Raw genomic sequence first — 15,517 nt, 5'->3', positions numbered from 1 at the left:
GTGCAACACAGCCAGGAGGTAACACAAGTTTATTTTAACAGTTTTAATGGAAGGTTTGGCTTTATTCTGGTCAAACACATGAAAAAGATTGAAATCTAAATAATACTAATGATAATAATAAAAAAAATGATGGTTGAACAATCCCATTTCCAGTGATGGTGCAGATAAATGTGAGCACAGAGAATTCTGAGCAACAGTTAAAATTTTGGATCCAGCAGATGGTGGTATCAATAGAAAATATATCCATAGGGAAAAAATCCATAAAAACATGTGTATGACTAGGTAGAGACTCCCCCAAGCCATACATTAAAAAGCTCATGAACAAGTACACTGTTAGATAGCATAAAGATTAAAAAAAAATGAACTGAAGAAAATATTCTAACAAATTCCTTCTTAGTTAGAATGACCAAATTCTTTCACAGTTACTTGCCTCATTATTTTCCAAGCTTTAAAAGAAAATTTCTAAATGCATGCTTCAAGTTCATGTAAAGAACAAACATATATTCAGCAAACTCACTCTACTATCTTGTCACATAAAATGATAAACAACATAAACAGAAACCCTTTAAGCTCCTCTGAGCTCTGCTGTTGAATACCATTCCTGAGTAGATGAACTAGTGACATATTTGAATGTCTTACCCTACTGACGTTCAGTCTCTGTTATTTTGGATTATGAGAGGTTTAGATATCTATAATTTTAATTTCTGTGAATGATTTCTAAACACAACCATGAATGTAAAATACATGATGCAGTATAAAATCACCATCCATGTTTGCAGTTGTGGAACTATTCATCCAAGAAACAGGTATAAGATCAATTTGGCAAAGTTAAATGACATACATTTTGCAGAAATTAACTTTTTTTTGTTCATTGTTGACTGTGAATGGAAACCATTATTTTTCATTGCCTAGATAGTGATGCAATTTTCAAAGCTAAATGAGCATTAAAAACATTCATTTTATGCTTCTGCAATGAACAATCTAAGACACCTAAAGGCAAAAGAAAACATTCCCTTTAATCTTTATGAACATATTGTACCCTCTTGAGGTAAAAATGAGAAAGGAGAGGATAAATTTGCTGTATTTTTGATAAATGTTTCCCTCAGAGGCAGAAGTCTTGTGTGTGCAGATGCAGCAGCTTACGATTGCCATCCCTGAAGATCCAATCATACTGATGACTGTCCCACAGTTTCTTCCCCTTGGGCAGGCTGGTCTTTTTTCATTCCTCTGTTTTATTGGAGACAAGATTTTGGTGCAAATACAGGGAGGAAATACATTTCACCAAAGGGCACCATTTGAATATGAATATGGTCCTAAGTATCTAGATCTCATTCCTTCGAGATCAGCTCATATTCCAGCCATACTGCTCTACAACAGGACCAGAGACAGGATTTGGTGGCCTTTCTAGACAAGTTACTTTACTAGTGCACTATTTTCCCATAGATGCTTTTGAAATCTACCTCCTTCCAAGATACTTATCTATTGAATAATGAAAGATAGCATAGGGCCATAAGATATTAATAACAATGAATTACAAAAAAATGGCTTATGCCATTTTTAATGGTATATGCTAACACTGCTATTCACTAACAAAATTAACACTACAATTGCAAGACCTTACAATAAGTTAGAGAAGTGTCCACAAAATAATAATCAGTAAAGAACAGCATAAGCTTTGAAACAAGGATTATATGAAAAGCCATTCATATCAAATGATTTTTTTTTTTTTCAATAAGAACATTTGGCACCACTGCAGGGCAATTTAAGCATTTGTGCTCCTTGTATCAAATACCATTCAAATACTGAAGGCCACAGAACTATACCAGGTATTTTGAGACAGTCTTCCTCCCACTGCAAATGCCCCAGAAGGAGAGTTAAAAGAAAAAAAATCATTTTACACAGTTCCTCCTGAAATTTTCCAAGGTGGGAAAAAATGTCATATTCACACACAGTAGATCAAACATCTGATTTATATCATAAACTTTATCAAAGATTCTCTATCTCTGCCTTGAGCCAGAGCAGCAAATATGGTCCTAAAACTCACAGTTGAAGTTAAGAGAAAGCAAAACAAAACAAAACAACAACAACAAAAATGAAATGAGTGAAGATATGGGTTCAGAAATCACAAGACGATTCAGACAAAGATTCCTCACAACTTTCAGACCCTGTTCTTCATTTTAGCAAGCCCAGTACACAGATGATTTGGAATGCCTTGGACTGATCTTACTGACACTGTTGGCTCTGTTACTATTATTCAGTTTGATCTTAAGAGAATTGCAGAAACATTTGCAGTATCTTTGGCCCATATATTGAAGTCCGATTATCTATATTAAAAAAAAAAGATAAAAAATGCACAGGCACAAATATAATTACTCAGAATTATACCCGTATATGTCTACATGACTTTGAAGTTTGATCTCAACACTATCTTAAAAGTCCACTGCCAAAATAATTATTTACCATAAAAATACTTTTCACTGATTTTAAAAATTCACTAACACCCTCATGAAACAAAAATGAAAAATGAAAAATGCTTATACAGTTTGTTAACTCAATTTATATGTTACTTTCAAGCTCTGAAGTTCGAAAGAGGCAGATCTGTACTATTTGACATTAAAGCTTACTAAGGAAGTCATACAGTTTTTCAACACAGCAGGCTGATTTGTCTAGTATTTGTTATAAGTTTTTTGTTGTTGTTGTTTTGTTTTGTTTTTTTTTTTTTTTCCTCAAAGGAAGCACCATCATCATAAACTTTGACAACTGTTTGGTCACATCCTGAGCTTCTTACGAACCCTGCTACCTCCACATTTGCATTGGACATTATTTTTAGGTGCTAGACCTCTGACTTTGACACAGTGCAAGTAACATCTGAAGTTAATATCTGTCCCTTCAGTCTTTATAAGTAATATTTTCTTTTGACTACAGAATCTCAGGAAATCTACCATTGACTTCTGCTCATTTTTACTAGCTTAAAGTATGATTACTTGGCTTTATTCCTATTTTAATTGATTTGCATTTTGTGGAGTTCTACCTCAATTCTATTTCATTTTCTTTCTTTCATTTTCAGTAGTGAGTGAGTAAGAAAACCCTGTAGAATTCATTAAAACTGAGGGTGAACTTAGTTATTTACAGTACTTAGGCCACACCACTCTTGCTGACCACCTCTAGCTGACACACCACCAGATGATCACTGGATGTTCTTCTTGTGACGGCCTTACATGGATGCAAAATACCAGGATGAAAGTCATCAGTCTGCATAGAATTGCATATTGTTAACAGACTGTGACACTGTGGTACCACCCCTCCTTAAGGGGAGGACTGCATTGCCTGGAATATCTTGATATTATACTTCACTGAATATGATTGTTACCTCTTGGTACTACCTTAATACGAAACGATGGGTGTATATTTACTCCATTAATTCAAAGCTACAACTGCAGGCTTTTAATTTCTAATCCCTTAAGACTCATTCTACTTGATAATTGCTAGGAGTCACCTAAAGATACAATCGTGCAAGGCAAAGGAGTAAATAAACTCAGATACTTAATTTCTCAGGGAAACATTTAAGTGCACCTATTAAAAATGGCCTGTCATAAAACAGCTGATTTATTTAGAAAACAGCAGCTTTTATTTCCTCAGGTAAAAAGTGGCCTATAAAACAGAATTATTCAGAAAAGAGTTTACAAAGGTAGAAATTTAGAAATGATACAAGAATCTAAAATACATATACTGTATGCTCTTAAAAGTTGTTTACATAAATGTGTGGTAGATATTACTATCTGTTTCTGTTGGAGGCATTCTTTTTTATCAGACTCCAGCCTGGACATCTGCATTTTTTATAGTTTCCATTTCTTTAGAACCCTTTACTCCAATGTATATTACTTTGTATAAGGTAGAGAAAGGAAAAACTATTAGATTATTCTAGTTTCTTATAGCATACATTTAAAAATACTGAATGGCTAGCTTATTTAGATTCAGTTTTAAGGCAAATTAATAAACTACATGCAGAAAAGTAACTACTGAATTATGTCTACTGCTTAGAACATAGCCATAGAATTAAATTAGCTTTCTATCCAAATTTGTGAACTTTGTTTGATAAAGATTCTTATAGAAATTCCCTTGATCTAAAGTAAATCTGAGGGCTGTGTTTCTTCAGGATCACTGAATATGCAGTTTTAGGAAAGTACAAAAAAAAAAAAAATCCAGTCTTTGTAGCTGTTCACAGCTCAGTTTTCAGGTACTGTGAGTCATTCAATAAGCTTATTAGTATATATACATATATATATATATATAAAGAGCTTTCAGTCATTAACTTCAGGCACTAAGGCAGATGCTGTGATGAGCTAGAACTTCAAAGTAAGCATGGAAGTTTTCCATTTTAATCACAGGAGAAAGCTTGAGCCTTCTGAAAGCCAACATATTGATCTGATCAAGGAGTTGTTGCTGAGGCTGCTGTAAAGGAAAAGATATGAATATACATGGAGCAGAGGTATAAAAGGATATGACAAAAAATCCAGCCAACAGTTTGCTGTAGTTTTATTTTCTTCTCTATTTTTTCTCTGAAAAATCTGTCCCAGTAGCTGTTAGCAACCAGAAGATAATTAAATATATTTTGAGAAAATTAAGAATAGGGAAACAGAAGGCCGACACTTGCTGCAAATAAATCTTGGGAGTTGATGGTTTTGTTAAGGATTGAAGAAAGAAATGTGACAAACGGCCATTTTCACATAACTGAGTGTCTGCTTAACAGAGAGCATACAGGTTTGGGGCAGGCAAGACCGGTAGGCTACATCTGAGTGTGAACCAGCAAGGATGAGGACTGAGAGCCAAAGTTATGAATGAAAAGAACAGGGGGTAGAAGGCAGAACATAAAACTCAGGATTACTTCTCTAATCACCAGGCTCTCTACCCAGGAACAGAGACTATCACTAGCTATGCACCACAGAGCAATGAGAAGAGCATTAATTATGTCTATTGGGAATGGTTTTCACCTGGACTGTCCCCTGAACTGTTCCTGAACAGTGTTTGGGTAGGTGGAAGGAATTAAGTAGTACGGACAGCCTGCGTTTAGTCCTTTTTCATTCACATTTAAACACAAAACGTTTAAAAGCAAAATTCCAGCAAGAAATAGGAAGATGATGGGCAGGCACTGACTCAGGCTATTTTGAGAAGAAGCAGAACATTAAAAAATGGAAATTGGCAAAAGTCTATATAGCAAAAATATGTAATTAAATATAACAAAAGAATGTTAACTAAATATTACTTATGTTGGCATGTTAACTAGTTATTCTAAAGCTAGACAGAAATCTGAAGAGAACTGAAATACTCCAAAACTTAAATGGGTCTTGTGTTTTATATCTATCAGAAAAGTATTTCACTGCAAATCATGAAAGCTTCACTTTATTTTTTCATTGTGAAAATTTGTTGTTGACAAAACCAAATATAATTATTTTAACCATTACAGAGTTTTGTACACATGAACTATAATACACTATGCAGAATGATTCCTATGCACCTTCTTAAAAATAATACATGTGCAATCCATGGAGCAGTTCTTTAGAGGCTATATTCCTAACTTTTACTTCCTGAAAACATGGTGTATGTTTTGGTGTATGTAGTGGATGGAAGGAGGAGAGAGATATGAAATAACTTTTGAAATTTTAGTAGATTTACCTGATTTAGTCTTGATTCAGTTCCCCAACCTATATAATGGCCAAATCCAGGTGTGCAAAACAACATTGAAGGTATCAAAATGATAAAGTTTAAATGTTGATAGATTGACCAATTATCTACAGAGATACTAGATTTTAATAATAACCAAAGCACAACCTCTGAGTACCTACTTTCTCAACAGAAAAATAATAGCTTTTTTCTTTGGACATGCAGTCTTGTTCAAAAATAATCAAAATCTTCATTTTCAGAATTTAAGAGCTGGAAGAATTACATTCTATAAGAAGCTATATCTATTGCTTTGTTATTGTTACTCTCCTTTGAGAATTTATTTGATTCCTGCCAATTGCTCACAAAGTTGTTTAGTTTTGAATACTCTTGTTAGCCACAGTCTTTTATATACAGCAGCCTGAAGAGTTACATACTCTCTTTTGTTTCTGAAGAAAGTTTATTTACTTCCATTGATCTCCAGGCCAGTCTGTAGCTCTGTGATAATGTCTGTACTTTGATTCTTTAACATGCTTGAGTGGGGCTTAGTACGAATGCTGATTCTGCTCTTCTCACAATTTAATTGTTATAGGAAAAAATAACCACTAACTTTTTTCATTATTTTTTTAATAAAATTTTATGTGATGAGAGATTTGTAGCTCTTTTGAGCCATTGTATGAAGATTTCATTTTCATTTGTCTGACAGGTCCAATTTCTTTCTATTGGGAGCAAATGTTGAAATTTTACCATCAGAATTTTTATTACCTGAAAATATCCACTTTAAAATTCACAGTAGCACTGCACAGCCTCAGAATAACCAGTAATTTCCTAACAAATTTAAGTGTGAGTGTATGTGTAAGTAACTATTAAAATATTTTTTTCCTGACCAAAAGTTTTGGACATTTTCTATACAGTTTTGGACAAATTAATATCAATGCTCTTGCTTTTTCTCTATCATCCATAATATAATTGAAAAAAGACCCTTTAAGAGATCTGGGTATATTTTAGGCCAGTACAATATTTATGGTATATGAGTCAGAGGATCTTGAATGCTGCTTTTAAGATGCACATTATGAACTCTTATACAAATAAGCAGACTGGGCAGAGTCCATTATGATAAGTAAATGAACTTTGGAGAGGTTTCAAGAGAGTAGGAACAGGATCTGCAACATATAAGACCTAAAAATTTTACCTTCAGGAAAGGGTGAATGAACCCACAATAAGAGACAGGAATCCAGCATCCTTATTTTCTAGGATTCTCCAGAGCTCAGCAGGTATACTGTTACTTATGTATTACAGCTAGAGTAGGTACATATTCTGTAAGTTCTTTTGGTCATTAACACTTTTACGTATCTCTGGCTATGACCAGAAAATTTTAAGATACATTCCATAACCCTATGAGATTATTAAACCTTTAGGTGTAAACGTCATGGATATGAACACGGAATGGAAAATCAAAGGGGGAACAAGAAACTTTGCAGACACAAGACAATGGATATTGTTTTAAAATAATTTTCTCCCCTATGGCATCCTAGACTGTCTATGAAAGCAAAGACTATGTGCTCTGCAAATATTTATAAAACTTATATAAGCAACTCAGTATGAAATCCTAAATGAAAATTTATGATATGTTAATTACCATACTGGATCAGACTACTCATCAGAGTACCAGCATCACAGTAGTCAATTTTAAGTGCAAAGATAAGTTACAAAGACTATGGGTTAGAAGTTGATTTTTGCATGCAAGCATGGCTTTTTACCTCTTCATTTTTTCACAGAATATAATATAGCTAGCTGCATTCCCCACATAAATATCTACTTGTTTTTATTCTAATCTTCTTAAGATTTTGGCCTCATGGTCATTCAGAACGAAATGTGTTTATGTATAACTATACATAAGTTTACTAGTTAAAAAATCATTTTTATTTTATTTTATTTTATTTTTATTATTTTTTTTTTGCTGTGAGCAATATTAAACAGAGATGTCAGTCTAGTTTTTTTTTTTTTTCATTCATTTAGGTGTGTACACTTAGTCCCATCTAACAATATGTTCTGAAAAAGCTATTCTGATTATTCTAGTTCTCAAGCTGTTTATTTTTTTATTTTTTTATTTTTCAGCATGCCACTCTGAACCTCTGTGTATTCATAGGTTTAATTTAATCACAAAAGAGCACTCCTCTTTGCTTTAAATGTAATGATTCATTCTGTCCTAAACTAGTCACAAACCTGTTTATAACCAGCAGAGAGAACATCCAGAAGGCAATCTATGCCCTTACATTAGGTGTCTATCTGGGATGGTGTGAATTGTTTTCCTGAGCAGTAGACTATCTTGACTATAGTTTTAGAATCCAACTTTGATTTGTCAAGTAAAATGAATCCCAACCTGCATAATCTCAGATGAAAAGAGCAGTGCAAGTGATGGCTACTGAAAATGAAAACATTTTCTGTATTTTCGTTATACTGTTCTTTTCACACACTAAGGCTGTGGTGGTTTTTTTTTTTTTTTTTTTCTCTGAGCTCTGCTTAAGAGTGACCATGGGATTTTACTGATTTTTTTTAGATTCCTACATTATGTATAGTTTGAACTACTCCCTCTTACTTCTGTCAACATTGAATTTAAACTGCCAGTAGATCTCTTCTTTTAATTTTGCTATAAACCCTGGAGATCTTCAGCTTTCCCTGTCTTTGACATGCCTAAATAATTTTGTAATATCTGCATATTTTATAACATTACTGATCAATCAAAAATCAGTATTCATAAAATGAACATCAACAAAAGTGGCTTTTCTCATGATTAAAATTCGGTTTACTTTCTGTCAGTTCCAAGTAACATCCACGACAACTCACATTCACTTCAAGAATATTTGGTGTTCTCATTAATATCTTGGAAGATTCGCAAGCTTGTTTGCTGTTTTTTTGGCTGCTACTCTTAAATGAATTTATTTGACGAGAAAGTGACAATTTTCTTTTACAAAAGAATCCTAATCTGCCATAGAAATATATATCTCCTGATACTCGTCCATACTTCCAGTTCCACATTCCACCTATACCTTTCAAGACATTTATCTGTGGTACTCCAATCTTCAAGTCTAGCAATTAAAAAAAAAAAAAAAAAGATTGATATTTCTTGATAGTAGGTCAGTCTCCTTTTAGCATATTTCTTCAGAACTCTTAACGATTTACTGTGATGGGGCCCCAAATCAGTCAATGACTTGAGTTGGATCTGCTTGGGCATTTAGCGCTCCAAAAAAATAGTTCAAAAGACTGTTAAAAGCCAAGATTTATTCTTAAACTAAAATAATAAACTCATCTTTTAAAGCAGAGAAAACTGAAAGCAAGTAGTTAATAGAATGGTAGTAAAAAGGGTTTTAAGTTTTTCTCCCACTGCATGTTGTATCTTTACAGGTGGGTCTGTGCTTCCAGCTAATTCAGAGACCTTGAGTGGTAGTAAAAATTCTTGTTTTTCACACTATTTTTTTTCCCGTGCCTGCTCAGATGGTCCTGAGGAGGAGGAGAAGGAGGAGGAAGAGAAGAAGCAGGAGGAGGAAGGAGGCTCCCACCTCCTATCGGACGCTTTTATTTCACCTAATCATTTCTTAAAGGAACATAATATAGAACTGGGAGAACACAAATAAAACAAATACCATCTGTTTCATCCATGCAGAATCAATGCAAGTTGTTGCTTTCACATTTGTTAGCTTTTTCATATCATGTTATCTGTCCTCGAGAGAAGAGCTAAGAGGAAACTGGCCTTGCTATAATGGAAATGCATCTTATTTGGCTGTGCCACCTAAGTCAAACTCAAAGTACAGATATCAGATCATCTGGACTTTGAACTAGTCTCTGATGTTTTGTTCAGAAGCAACCAAAAACTGAAGTTAAGTACCACCATAGTGAACAGTTTAACAGTAACATGGCAGCTGTCCTTATGGACCTTCTTAGCTACTTGTAATTGTGTAATAATGTGGCTTAGTGTAGCCTAATATATAGTTAAGGTAAATTTCATCACTTCCCATGTGCCACAGGCTGTGAATGTGTAATGGACAGTCATTGAAGTGTGGCTGCTGTATAGTAACTTGTTAAGCCACAAGTTTATGCGCCTTGAAAGAAACAGAAAATAACATCAGCTAATTTCAATTAGCTGCTCATATTACGCATCATAGAATGGCTTGGGTTGGAAGGGACCTTGAAGATGATCTAGTTCCAATCCTTCTGCCATAGGCAGAGATGCTATCCATTAGAATGGGTTGTCCAGGGCCTTGTCCATCCTGGCCTTGAACCCTTCCAGGGATTGGACATCCACAGCTTCTCTGGGCAACCTGTGCCAGTGCCTCACCACCCTCTGAGAGAAGGATTTCCTCCTAACATCTAATCTAAATCTACTCTCTTAGTTTAAAACCATCCCCCCTTGTCCTATCATTATCTGACTGAGTAAAAAGTTGCTTTCTATCTGTTCTATAAGCCCCCTTTAAGTAGTGAAACCCCTTTAAGTACATACGGAACACTACAGTGCCAATCAATTAGAAATGAACACATAAACTGAAATTAATGGAAGGAAACTGAGAACTTTGTGCAATACTGGGACATTCTCAAGGAACAGTTTTTTTTGTTTGTTTGTTTGTTTGTTTGTTTTTCCTGACAAGAAGCAACAGTTCATCCTTAGCACTGAATCTTTCTTTTTTTTTTTTTTTTTGGATATATGAACTGTAAGGTAATTCTATACTGAAAATACAGCAAAATACATTTAAAGTATCTGAAAGAATATTTTGGTAAATATGGTAAATAACCACAGAGTAACTATTAGTCCTGTTTAAAGAGGAGTATATTTAAAGTAGGACCTCTTTCTTGCACATATCTGTTTCCTGCATGGGACATGATTGTTTACTTACATGACAAGAATGTTATTACAAATTGTAAACAAGACCTCACACGATTTTAAACTCTTGTTGGTATGACAAGACATGCTAAGACTGGACAACTGCAACTGCATAGTTCACTCCTCTCAGCTGAGATCAACATAAACATCCCCTATGTTCTTGCTACACAACCAGTCGGACACAGTTATACAGACCCCCTGAGGTTAACTACACTAAAACTGGATTATTCCAGATTCATTCCCTGTTTGTGAAAATAAGATATTACTCCTTACTGATAACAATCTTCAGTCACCACGTCACCTGTACTCAAGGATTCTGGTTAACGAGTTGCACAGCAGTTGCACATCCTTTTTTGATGGTTGACTCAGTAAGGAGCAATGAGGATAAACTCACTCCAATGTGTCAAGACAGTGCTAGGTAGTCAGAATAAGCCTATAAATTCATTTTACTTTTCTTTACCTTCCATCAAAGGTAAACAGTTACGTAGTTAAGAACAAACCTACTCCTGAATGCCTAAAAATATCTGAGATGTGGGAAGAGAAAGAATAATCAAAAGAAAAACTGTGAAGATTATGCAGTTATATAGATTAGCCATTGCACAGCATGGTTTCTGATTCAATTGAAAAGTTGGTGCTGTTTCACATTTGAAGCCATGAATATGTAGAGACACAGATTATTTGAATGCAAGTTCTTAAAACATTTTTCAGTGTTTTTTTTTTTCCACATTTGTCAGACGACAAACAGTTCAGAATGCAATACAACATGCCAAGCAGCACGGACTGTGCTCTTTAAATAAACATATCTTTTTATTTTGTCATAAAAATGCCATGGAACAAGGATTTTAAGACAGATATTGTCCTTTCTTTATAAATATATGCAGGGTCTAGCATAATGAGGGACTGACAACTGGAAGGAGCTTTAAGTGGTACTACAGTGCAAACAGAAAACAACAGCAATAATAAATCACTTGTTAAAAGCAAAATCTTCCCATACTGTCTACTGAAATGTTTTAAACATTTTAAGACTGGCATGTTCTTTGACATCTCTCCAATATAAGGCTGTGCCTTACAGGGGCTAGTGTTTACAGTTCTGTCAATCCAAATATAAACTGGACAAAAATAATAAATATTTATTATTAAACAGATAGATATTCAATAGGGACATTTTAACAGTTTCCCTATTTTATTCCAAACCAATTTCTAAATGACTTTATTTTCTGACTAATTCTAATGATTTGATGAAGAACTGACTGACATTAATGCAGGAAGATGCTAACTGAAATCTGAAAGAATATATTGACACCAGAAGTTTCCTATCAGATGAATATATTTTGGATTTGTTCATTACATATGACTACCTAACACTTTCCTGGCATTATAAAATTGAAAAAAGTTAATTGAATGAGGAAGATACTAAGCAAAGAGGAAGTGCTTAGAAAAAAAGCTTTTCAATCTCATTTTTGGTTGAGTTTTTAACAGAATGCTGTGATGTTTCAGCAGCATTTATGGCAACTAGTAAGTGGAATTAATTTGCTAAGCATCTTCATATTCAATGTTTGCTATTATTTAATTAACAGACATTGCCTGGCAACACTCCAGTGCCAAAAAAAAAGCTTAAAAATAAATCTGAATAAATTTTTGAAACCATCACACAAAGAAAAACTCACAAAAGAAACCAAAGGCTTAAATTATTTTGACAATTAATATATTTTGTTTTTATTTTTAATTATTATTTTTCTGTCTATGCTGATTATTATAATATATGCAAATATATGGGAGAATAGAATATTAAAAGATAATGTCAATAGAATTAATATTTCTCATGCTATTAGCTATATAATTATTATAATTAGCACGATTTTCTAAATTACCATTTGAAACACTGTATATCCTAGAAAGGCTCTAGCATATACCTACAGTTCATAGTTTTCCGATGAGTATTTTCTGAACTTTATTTAGTCTGAAACTTTTCTCTCAGATCTTGAGATAGAATTATAGAGAAGACTGATGTGTAAGGCATACTGACTGTATTAAACTGGAGAGGAGATAACCAAGCAACAAAGATAATCTGGAGGAGGAGAAGCCCAATCTGTATTGTGATAGAAACAGCAGCTGTAAAGTACATACTTGCAATTTCTGATTTTCAATAGGTCATAAATTTCATAGAAGAAATTCCTATTTCTTACCTACATTTCCAGTCATTAGGTATGAATTCTGAAAGTCCATCATTCCCATTCCAACAATGTGTATAAAATCTTCAATCACCTGCATTAACTCCACTGAGCCTGGATAGATCTAAAATAATAAATAAAGGAAGCTCAGACATTCTGTAACTATAATATCAAAATCACTACAGCAGGAAATTCAAATAAAATCTTAATGCAATCAAATGAAATGTGAGACTTAACAGTCAAACTGCTCTTGCCATGTTTCAATATCTAACATTTTCTGTGAACAACCACTTCTGTCATTAGATCCCCATGTGAACAGACGCTGCTTTCCGTATGGCTACATGAAATATGCTTTGTACAATGCAATGTTTTCTGTAAGTCACAGCACTTATAAACAAACAAACAAAACATTTTATTGACCACTACTATCTCTGTTGGTTAAGGCATTTAATGTTCTGAAATAATTTTAATGATTTTTTTCTCCTTCCCACCATGAACAGGTAAGTGCAAATCTTACCCTGGCCTCCACTGCATGATAACTCTTTGTTGCTTTAAACTATATGTACGTAATATAAAATATTAGTGATAATACTATTGTTATTACTGATGTGGAGAAGTAGAATCATAGAATAGCTGAGGTTGGAAGGGGCCTATGGAAATCATTTAGTTCAACCACCTGCTCAGAGAAGTATCATGTTGACCATGACTGCGTTGAGTTGGGTTTTAAATATCTCCAAAGACGGAGAAGCAAGGGCCCATCTATGCAACATGTTTTAGAATTCAATCACTCTTTCAGTAAAAGGGTCTTTCTTTTCAATGTAAAGGGTCTTTCTTTTCAGTGGAATTTGCTACATTTTAATTTGTGCCAGTTGCTTCTTGCCCTATCACTGGACACCACCAAGAGTCTGGCTTTGTCTTCTTTACTCCCCTCATCGGGAATTTATAAAATAGACAGGATCCCCTCTGAACCTCCTCTTTTTCAAAGCAAAACTATTAGCTCTTTTGCCCTCTTCTTGGATGCTATATGCTTTATTGCCCTAAACACTTTCATGGCTCCTCATTGGCTCACCATGTCTTGCACTGGGGAGCTCAGAACTGGATGCAGTAAACTAAAATTAGTTGCCTTTGCATTACTAATATAACTTCTCAAAATGCTTTTCAAAATGGTAAGTACTAGCACATTTCCAAGAAATATAATTTATTTTCAAAGATGTAAGATACTATGATCACAAAAACATTAAAAATGGCTATATTCAACCATAATCCATCATCAAAACTGTATTAAATATCAAAACAGTTATTAGCAAGCTTAAGAAATACTACTTATATCACACGCATAAACATATTTTTGCTGGTTATGGCTTTTGTCATGAACAGGACAATTTTCAGTAATACAGGCTTTAACAACAGAAAAATAATGGATGATCTGTTCACACTGCTTTTTTCTTTCTATCAGTGAGATGTCCAAATTGCAATTTATGAACGACATTCAACCCATACTTTTGACCACTGAGATGACCAACTCCAACAAATGCCTATACTGACTATAAATCCAAGCATGGTGTGCTCCATCTTCATCTTGCTTTATCTGTCTAGATCCATAGCTGTTTGGGTCAGGATGATGAATTTCTTAAAGTCTTTTTTTTTCTACGTAGATCTTTTTATAAAAGGTATGGCAGCAATACCATTTTTATGAAAAATGTGTTATGGCATTTATGATCCTAACATTGCAAATGCTGCTTAAGGTGAAGGAGACTTCCATTTTCCAAACGATGTTACTGAGTTATTGTGTGCTTTTTTGCATCCATCTCATTCATAACGCACACACTCCCAGATTACGCACCAAGGCTGAATTTCATTGAAATTCGCTTTTTTTCACTTGACATTTTATAGTAATAACTTCAGCCGAAACTCTTGAACAGTCAGTGTAATAGAGGTACTCTTCATTTCTATATGTCTGAAGTACTGGCTAATCAATAGGATGCCAGCAGATGGTGATGAAGAACATGCAGAATAACTCCTGAGTTTTGAAACACCACTGTAAACTTATTTATTCTGGACTTGAAGTGGCTTCCTGTGTGCAGTACTTTACATCAGCTCTTAACAAAAGGCAAGTATTACAGTGAGTGCTGCTTATCTGTATGCTATATAACCTGTAATTAATGGTATCAACTGCTGGCATTTAATCTAGAAAAAAAGGATGTGCTGAGGCATTGCAGCTGTATACTTGATAGAAAGTCAGCAATTTGCTGACAGTGAGTAAGATTTTCTTTCCAGCAAAACAATCCAGAAAACAGTCTAAGAGATCTAAGCTAACAGTAACAGGAGTTCATGGAAAGCATGCAGACTAGTAAAAAATGTTGGTCAGACTGCACCTTGGTTTGCAATGTTGCATTAAAACAACAAACAAACAAACCCCACAAAATCAACAGAAATACTGAACTGGGAACAGAATCACTTTTCCTCTTTTTTAATGAGGTGATGGTGTTTGATACCATTACAAAGAAAAAAAGAAATTTGGAAGTACTTAGGAGTATTTGGGAGTACAGTTACCCTTTGTAGTCATTATGAAGACCTACTTGCTTCAATAATGCTTATGAGGTAGCTTGTGTAACTGACCAAGAACAGTAAAAAAGCAAGTGGTATGGTTTCTCTGGGTACCACAGCTCAGGAGTCTAAGATTTAATGAATTCCCCAGTTTTGTTACAAGGCAGCTATGACCCCATGACTCCTGTGTTCAGAAGTAGTGTTCAGCTCAGAAGGTGCTCAACGCTCTGCTTGCTTGGGTTCCTGTCTGCCTACCAGTGCTGTA

General features: G+C 34.3%; 1 protein-coding gene across 1 annotated transcript in view; it reads right to left on the bottom strand.

Moving 5' to 3' along the window:
• The window catches only part of ADGRB3 (adhesion G protein-coupled receptor B3), a 461,748-nt gene that overhangs the window by 202,661 nt on the left and 243,570 nt on the right, over positions 1-15,517 (bottom strand). Inside the window, exon 12 of the mRNA XM_035543018.1 lies at positions 12,721-12,829. Coding sequence (XP_035398911.1) covers positions 12,721-12,829 — 109 coding nt within the window. The remainder of the gene's footprint in view (positions 1-12,720; positions 12,830-15,517) is intronic.

Source organism: Cygnus atratus, chromosome 3 (genome assembly GCF_013377495.2).
Source record: "Cygnus atratus isolate AKBS03 ecotype Queensland, Australia chromosome 3, CAtr_DNAZoo_HiC_assembly, whole genome shotgun sequence".
Lineage (NCBI taxonomy): Eukaryota > Metazoa > Chordata > Aves > Anseriformes > Anatidae > Cygnus > Cygnus atratus.
Note: the sequence above shows the minus strand (reverse complement) of the source record. Positions and strands in the feature narration are given on the sequence as shown.